This window comes from Microtus ochrogaster, chromosome 2, assembly GCF_000317375.1.
Source record: "Microtus ochrogaster isolate Prairie Vole_2 chromosome 2, MicOch1.0, whole genome shotgun sequence".
NCBI classification, from domain to species: Eukaryota; Metazoa; Chordata; class Mammalia; order Rodentia; family Cricetidae; genus Microtus; species Microtus ochrogaster.
Window position 1 is genome coordinate 17,496,491 of NC_022010.1, and position 8,759 is coordinate 17,505,249.

General features: G+C 36.9%; 1 protein-coding gene and 1 pseudogene across 1 annotated transcript; both read right to left on the bottom strand.

Annotated features, from left to right (window-relative positions):
- Nucleotides 1-325: 325 nt before the first annotated feature.
- Nucleotides 326-1,806, bottom strand: LOC113457407 (annotated as a pseudogene).
- A 1,104-nt stretch (nt 1,807-2,910) lies between these two features.
- On the bottom strand, nt 2,911-4,437 carry LOC101985376 (zinc finger protein 431-like). The gene is made up of 3 exons (XM_026784470.1): nt 4,379-4,437; nt 3,172-3,298; nt 2,911-2,975 (listed from the first exon to the last, which is right to left on the bottom strand). Exons 1-3 carry the CDS (start codon nt 4,391-4,393, stop codon nt 2,911-2,913), a joined length of 207 nt encoding a protein of 68 aa, XP_026640271.1. The 5' UTR covers nt 4,394-4,437.
- Between the last annotated feature and the right edge of the window lie 4,322 nt (nt 4,438-8,759).

The following is an 8,759-nucleotide window of genomic DNA, read 5'->3' on the forward strand; positions in this document are numbered from 1 at the left end:
CCTATATAAAGTACAAAATTTTACCACACTGAATACATTCATATGGTTTTTCTGCAGTATGAATTTTTTCTCATGATTTAGATTATTCATACATGCAAATGCTTTACCACACTGATTACATTCACAGAGTTTATCTCCAGTGTGTGATCTTTTATGCACCTGAAGAGTCCTGTGAAGTGAAAAGGCTTTACCACACTCATTACATTCATAGAGTTTATCTCCAGCATGTGTTAGTTCATGTCTTTGAAGATGACTATGATAAACAAAGCCTTTAGCAAACTAATTACATACGTAATGTTTCTATCCAGTATGGGTTCTTTTGTTTTCAGAGATTACTGTGACATGCAAAGGCTTTTCCACATTGATTTTATTCATAGGGTTTCTCTCCAGTATGTGTTCTTTCATGTGTTTGGAGACTACTGTGACATACAAAGGGCTTCTCTCCAGTATGCGTTCTTTTATGTCTTCGTAGATTACTGCGCCATGCAAAGGCTTTATCACATTGATTACATCCATAGGGTTTCTCTCCTGTATGGATTCTTTCATGACGTTGTAGATGACTGAGATGTGCAAAGGCTTTACCACACTGATTACATTCATAGGGCTTCTCTCCAGTATGGATTCTTTCATGACTTTGAAGATGACCGTGCTGTGAAAAGGCTTTACCACATTGATTACATTCAAACGGTTTCTCTCCAGTATGGCTTCTTTCATGACTTTGAAGATAACTGGGATATGAAAAGACTTTACCACACTGAATACATACATAGGATTTCTCTCCAGTATGGGTTCTTTTATGTGCTTGGAGACTACTGTGACATATAAAGGCTTTACCACACTGATTACATTCATAGGGTTTCTCTCCAGTATGGGTTCTTTTATGTGTTTGGAGACTACTGTGACATACAAAGGTTTTACCACACTGATTACATTCATAGGGTTTCTTCCCAGTGTGTCTTCTTTCATGACATTGAAGATGACTGTGCTGTGCAAAGGCTTTACCACACTGATGACATTCATAGGGCTTCTCACCAGTATGTGATCTTTTATGTACTTGAAGAGTACTGGGAAGTGCAAAGGCTTTACCACACTGATTACATTCATAGGGTTTCTCTCCAGTATGGCTTCTTTTATGTCTTTGTAGATTACTGTGATATGCAAAGGCTTTACCACATTGATTACATTCATAGGGCTTCTCTCCAGTATGGGTTCTTTCATGGCTTTGTAGGTGACTGTGCTGTGCAAAGGCTTTCCCACACTGATTACATTCATAGGGTTTCTCTCCCATATGGATTCTTTTATTTTTTTGAAGATTACTATGACATGCAAAGGCTTTACCACATTGATTAAATTCATAGGGTATCTCTCCAGTATGGCTTCTTTCATGACTTTGAAGATGACTGTGCTGCACAAAGGCTTTACCACACTGATTACATTCATAGGGCTTCTCACCAGTATGTAATCTTTTCTGTGTTTGAAGAGTACTGGGAAGTGCAAAGGCTTTACCACACTGATTACATTCATAGGGTATCTCTCCAGTATGGATTCTTTCATGACTTTGTAGATGACTGTGATATGCAAAGGCTTTACCACACTGATTACATTCATAGGGTTTCTCTCCACTGTATGTTCTTTTATGAATTTGAAGATGACTGTGATGTGAAAAGGCTTTACCACACTCATTTCCTTCATAAGGTTTCAATCTAGTATGTGTTTTTTCATGCCTGTGAAGATGACTATCACATGCAAAGTCTTTAACACATTGAGTATATATGGAAGTTTTCTCTCCAGTTTGAATTTTTTCATGCCTACAACAATAATGGTACATGTTAAAGCATTACTACATTGTTGAATATTTTTATCTGTATAAATTAATTTTACATCTTAGTCATATTTTAAAGAGGAATTATATGTTTAGGTTTTAGCACTATGTTTATAATCTTGTTTTTCCCCTTCATTAAGGCTTGCTTTTCATCTTTGAAGATAACTGATAACAGCCTTTATAACATGGTTCACATTTACAGAATCTTTTTTTCTGTATGAGAAATTTCATGTATTTGAAGAGAACTGAAAAATCTCAGAGCTTTACCACTCTTATTGCATTTATAAACTTTCCTATACTGTGAGTGAAATTACATTTGTTAAGTGTACTAGCACAAACAGAAGTATTTACACAGTCCGAGTAGTCATGGTGCTTTTCTGAAATGTGAGCTTGTTGATATATTAACAATGAGGCTAGAAAACCAATTACTTGTATACTTGTACATCAAATTCAACAAGTATACTCAACATGGGGACTGCTACCTATCTTCTGTTTGTTCTGAGGGAGAGGTATGTTATATCTTTTCACATCCCTATGCTCATGTGGCTTGTATCCAGAGTAACATATGATACACCTAGTAAAGAAAGAATAACAAATATAAGGCTTCCACATTGAGTTCACAGTTTGACTTTCTGTTCTCATAGACTTGTGGTATCTGGATTAAGGCCTCTCTACAACAGCTGCCCCTTGATTCATGACTCTAACTGCCCCCCTCACTAAACTTAACACAGTCACAAGTATATGTGTTAAACTACCCTTTCTATGGACTATTAGTGTAATACAGAGGCTTACAGATATACTTATCATTAATATGAGTAATATGAAATAAATTGACAATTTTACAGAATAGCTCTCATAATATCATGATTCAAATGGTAATATAGGTTAAGACATTGCTTCCTTGACTTCTTTCTTGAAAGAATGACTTGCAAATGCAGTTCACCTATCTGAAATTAAGGTACATGATTTTGTGAGAAATTAACAATCATCAATTCATAATAATAATTTGCACTGTTCTTTTTGTGTAAAACATTTGGATACATTACAAATTCTTCATAGGTACATTTGTATCACCTTATACATGAAAATTACCTTTCATGTCTTCTAGAACTTTGACAATGTTCATCAATATTATGGTCCTCCCAACTGTATCCTAAAATATATTGCCAGAAAAAATGTTTATTATATATTAAAAATTGTAAAAAATTAAGTTACAATTTGAAGCAAACCTTACAAAAATCTTGATTTATTTACCCCATTCTTCTTTTTAGATCATATTACAAAAGAGCATCATTAACCAATGAACAGTTGTCCCCTTATTTGAAACATGAAAGATAATTCAGTCTTACCTATAGTAGTGAGGTTTCTGTAGGTCTCCAGCATTACATCTTTGTAGAGACTCTTCTGTGAAGGATCCAGTAAAGTCCACTCTTCCCAAGTGAAGTTGATATGCACGTCATCATAGGTCACTGCATTCTAAAATATCCCGTACATGTGTACAACAGAAAGCATGATTTTGACAACATTATAAATGTATACTTCTTTGACAGTATAGTCATAGAATTCTGGTGCTCCCCATACTTATTCCATAATATAGACATCATAATTTAATCAACAAGTCACTTTAGAAGCAAACTGAATTGGAGATTCACCTCGGTCATTTCTGAACCCTTTGAATGGGATAGCACCTTGCAAGAGAAATGCCTACTAACCAACAATGAAAGATGCATAAGCAGATCAACAGTATAGAGTATAGATAAGAGAAATTGTATGAATGAATAATTCCTAACTACAAAAAAGAAAAATAAGATAAAAAAGCCAGATTATTGAGTCATGCCTCTAATTCTTGTCCTCAGAAGGCAGAGGCATGTATATCTATCTGCCTCTGAGTTCAATACCAGCCTAATCCATGCAATCACTTCTAGGACAGCCAGAAATACATATTAAATACCTGTTTCAGGGGCTGGAGAGATGGCTCAGAGGTTAAGAGCATTGCCTGCTCTTCCAAAGGTTCTGAGTTCAATTCCCAGCAACCACATGGTGGCTCACAACCATCTGTAATGAGGTCTGGTGCCCTCTTCTGGCCTTTAGGCATATACACAGACAGAATATTATATACATAATAAATAAATATTAAAAATTAAAAAAAAATAAATACCTGTTTCACATGAAAGATATCAATCAAACATAAAAGATAGAAATAACTCATAGGTTTTTGATGAAGTTTCTACAAAGAGTTATGCATTAACTTAAACTCTTTATTCATCTACCAGAAGCCTGAAGTGCCCCAATCTAAACTGCAACATAAATAAGATTTTACTATGAGGTACTGTGTGTTTAAAAAGTTATAAATGGACAAATGAAAACAATAGTAATTAATATGCTGATTACAAATAATCAACACAGAGCAGGAAAGATGGATCAGCAGTAAATAGTCCTCATGGTCTTGCATACAGGTGGGCTGAAGGACTTACATGTGGGATCATAACTATCCATTGTTCCAAGTTTAGGGTTTCTAACACCATCTTTTGATCAGTGTAAAGAACAGGTACTCACATGGTATATATCCATGCATACAAGTAAAATACTTAGAGGTAGGCAGAGTAGACAGAACTGAATTCTGGAATGAAGAAAGCAGAGTCAGAGAGAATCACCATGGAGCTGTCAATCTCAGACACACTGCATCTTTCCTGGTAAGCCACAACCTCATGGTAATATACAGATTGCTAGAAGTGGGTTAAATCAAGATGTGAGAGTTAGCTAATAAGAGGATAGAGATAATGGGCCAGGCAGTGTTTAAATTAATACAGTTTCTGTGTGATTATTTCGGGTGTAAGCTAGCTGGGACGACAAGAAATCCCGTCTTTTTCACCAAGGAAGGAACAAAGGGCCACCCTCCTCCTACTACAAAAATATTCTCTTTTAAAATAAAAATTCAAAACAAACAAAACAGGCAGGAAGAAGGTTATGTATCTGTAATCCAATGACTCAGAACACACAGGTAGTATTAATGTCATGAATACATGCCATTCTGGGAAACATAATGAAACCCTCTGTCAAATTTTAAAATTCAAGATATGGGTATAACTCAGTACAACACCATATGCTTGATAGGAACAAAACCATCATACAACAATATAAAAACAAAAAGCCAGGAATGTTGGAGCACCTTTAATTCCAGCACTTGGGAGTCAGAATTAAAGGATCTCTGAGTTTGAACCCAGCCTGGTATATAGAGCTACTCCAGGACAGCTAGGGCTACACAGACAAACCTTGAATTCAAAAATAAACAAACAAAAATGAAAATTGTAGGCTACCAAACTGCCTTGGCACTGAATAGCAGTTAATTCTATTGAATCTCACGTGATTTAGTGACAGAGTTTATGATGGTGGGGAAGTTATGACAGCAAAAGAAGAAAGCTGACCAATTAGTTTCAACCACAACACAGCAGGCACAAAGAACAGGAAATGGGTTGAGGCTATAGAAACTCATATCACATGGCCAATGAGGAAATTCATCCAGAAAGGCTCTTCCTACTACTGATTTCACAAACAATCAAATGAAATTTGCCAAGAAGAGGCACATGCTCAAATCCATCTTTCTATCTGGGAGTTTTTTATTCAACCACTTACATTCTGACTCAGATCACTATAGGCTTATGGTCACCAACGAAGAAAAAGGATTTAGTCACTTCAATGAAACTCATAATCTGCAACAGGCCCTATACTGTTGAAATGTTCAAAGTCTCTTCTGACACTCAAGACAATCTCTTGACAGTGACATCTTGTAAAATCAGAAAACAAGTTACATCTTTTCAACATACAATAGTACAGAATACCATTCACACTCCAAAATAGAGAAATGGAGACATAGTGAGGGAAGATTGAACCAAAGCGACTGAAGCATAGCAGGACAAACATCAAATCCTGTAGCTCTGTCTCAGATGCACAGGGCTTCAGTTTCAAAGGGCAAAGATGGCCCTATCTCTGCATCTTCTCATACATCTCTCTCTTTGGTTACTTCCACTCCCTATATTCAGTTAGTTCTCCATAGATGTCTTATAGTTTAGGCATATCAATACCTTGTGATATCAAAATGCAACCTAGGCTGTATCAAAATACAACACTTGCTGTTGTGGAATATTATTGTAAGATGTGTCATATTTGCTTATATTGTGAAACATTTGTTCCAATGATGCAAAGATGTGTTGCATTCTTTTATGTTGCATTTGTTTAATTCTGTGAAGGTATGATACTTAGTGGGTCTAAAATACCTGATTTGCCTAATAATAAGCTGACCAGTCAATAGCTTGACAGGGAAGAATAGAAAGAATAGGCAGAGAGAATAAATGGTAGGAGAAATCCTGGGGGGGAAAGGAAGGATAAAAAAGGAGAGGAAATCAGGAGCCAGCAACCCAGCTACACAGCAAGTCACAGAGTAAGAAGAAAGGTATACAGAATAAAGAAAAAAGTCCAGAGGCAAAAGGTAGATGGAACAATTAGTTAAGAAAAGCTGGGTAAGCAGGGCGATGGTGGCACATGCCTTTAATCCCAGCACTCGGGAGGCAGAGGCAGGCGGATCTTTGTGAGTTCGAGACCAGCCTGGTCTACAGAGCTAGTTACAGGACAGGCTCCAAAGCCGCAGAGAAACCCTGTCTCGGAAAACCAAAAAAAAAAAAAAAAAAAAAAAAAAAAAAAAAAAAAAACAAACTGGGTAGAAACAAGAAAAGCTAAGGCCAGGAATATCTAAGAATTAATAAGCCCCAGTGTGTGTCATTTATTTGAGAGCTGGGTGGCAGGTCCAAAAAAGAGGTTTTATCCTCACAGATTCATGAAGTGAACTCTTGCAGTCTCTTTGCCGGAAGCAAGGACCTGTATTTTGAGATCTGCATTTTGTTTACAGCCATCTTCAGCTCACAAATTAAGAAAAATATTTACCTCTATCCCCTCTGCAGGGTCGAGGAAATCAACTGGTGTCTTATCTCCTAGCAGAGACCTGAAGGAACTAGGCTCCGGAACTCATTAGCATTTTCCTTTGTTAGTCAACAATCACAGACCCTCAGTAGTTACTTATCAGCTGGGGATGTTTCCGGACCTGAATTCCAGCAGACCTGAACTTCCTGACACACTTCCCTTCCCCCTGACACCTACCCCCCCCTTTGCCCGTTTGCTATATAACAGCTTCTGAGGAAATAATAAACTAGACGGCTTGATCAGAAATCCTGTTTTGCCATCATTTCTCGTGTCTCTTGTCTCCTTTCATTCCTCTCCACTAGGTTTATCAGGGACCCCCATTCATATCCCGCGGGTCGGGATATCTCTTCACTAGGTTTCTGACTCTGTCAAACATGGATGCCTGCAACAATACTGAACTGTAACCACAAACTAAGAACCTATTACCTTAAATTGTGATTCTTGTTTCCAGGACCAGTACATGATGAGTGATCCTGAAAAGTTTAACCTCTTAATTGGGATAGACACTAACACACTTGGACCACATGTGTAGCAGATTTTGTATGAAGTTGCTTCCTGGAACTAGAAATCACTTTGCTTACCCCTTCCATAAGTTGAATGTTTATGTGAATGGAGTCTCACCCTTAGAGCACCTTGCTAGGCTTCCATTCCATAGCAAGGATCTTCTCTATAATGGTGATAAAATCCTTGAAAATCCCTGCCTGTTCCAGTAATTGACTGCCATAAGAAACTGCCTTTTTATTTTCATTTATTTCTGCCTCACTTGGTGTTTTGGGGTTTTTTTTTTTTTCACCTTTGGCTTGAATGAATCATCAGTAATAACCATCCACCACATTCAATATTCCATTTCAGGACTTAGCTCATTATTTTTTTTAGTTCTGCTTTACTAAATTTCCAGGTCACAGGCAGAAAAAGAAAGATTTTGGAGTCAAAATATCACACAAATGACCTCTAGCTTAATCAGTTTCAGTAGAAATTCCATGATCTCAATCTCCCCTTTCTGTCATTTCTTTTAACATTTCCATCTTTCTGATTCTACAAGAACAGCTGATTTAGTTCTGTGTACTATTTTCTATGGTTTTTTTTTTTTGCCACCTAAAGTCTTGATATCTTCTATACTCTTAAGAGACATCATTCCCAGGTTCTGCCTAGCAACAATATTACTTTTGGTTCTCCATTTTTTGTTCTAACTTGCATTTATGTTTCTCTAATTAAGTCCTCTAACCAAAAGCAGCTCAGGCAATGAGTGGGGGTAATTTGGCTTCATCATTTTTGGAGCTTATTATAGAGAAAATAAAGCTAATAGTTGAAGGCAAAAATACATGGACAAAGATTGTTTCAAGTCTTTCTCTCTTGCCTAGTCACTGATTGGTGCCTTTTGTATCCCAAGCCCACTTTCTTAGGGATATTGCCACCCTCAGTGGAGAAGCCTTCCCACACCAATCATCAATCAACACAATCTCTCCCAGATATAGCAGTTTATGGCTTTTATGAACAATGCCACTATGAACACAGTTGAGCAAATGAAATGTCCTTGTGGTAGTATCTTTTGGGTATATGTCCAAGAGTGATATAGGTGGGTTGTGAGGTAGATTGACTTCCAATTTCCTGAGGACTTCATATTGATTTCCACATTGGCTGTACAAGTTTGCACTTACAACAGCAATGAATCCCCTTGCTATATGTCCTTGCCAGCATTAGCTGTCACTTGTATTATGGATCTTAACAATTCTAAGAGTTGTAAGATGGAATCTCAAAGTAGTCTTGATATTCATCTTTCTGATGGCTAAGGATGTTGAACATGTCTTCAGGTGTTTCTCAGTCACTTTAGATTCCTTGACTGGGAATTCTATTTAGAGGTGTACCCCACTATAATTGGATTATTTGGTTTGTTGTTTAGTTTCTTGAGTTCTTTAATATCCTAGATGATAAAACACAGAATCACTTAGATAAACATGGTAGG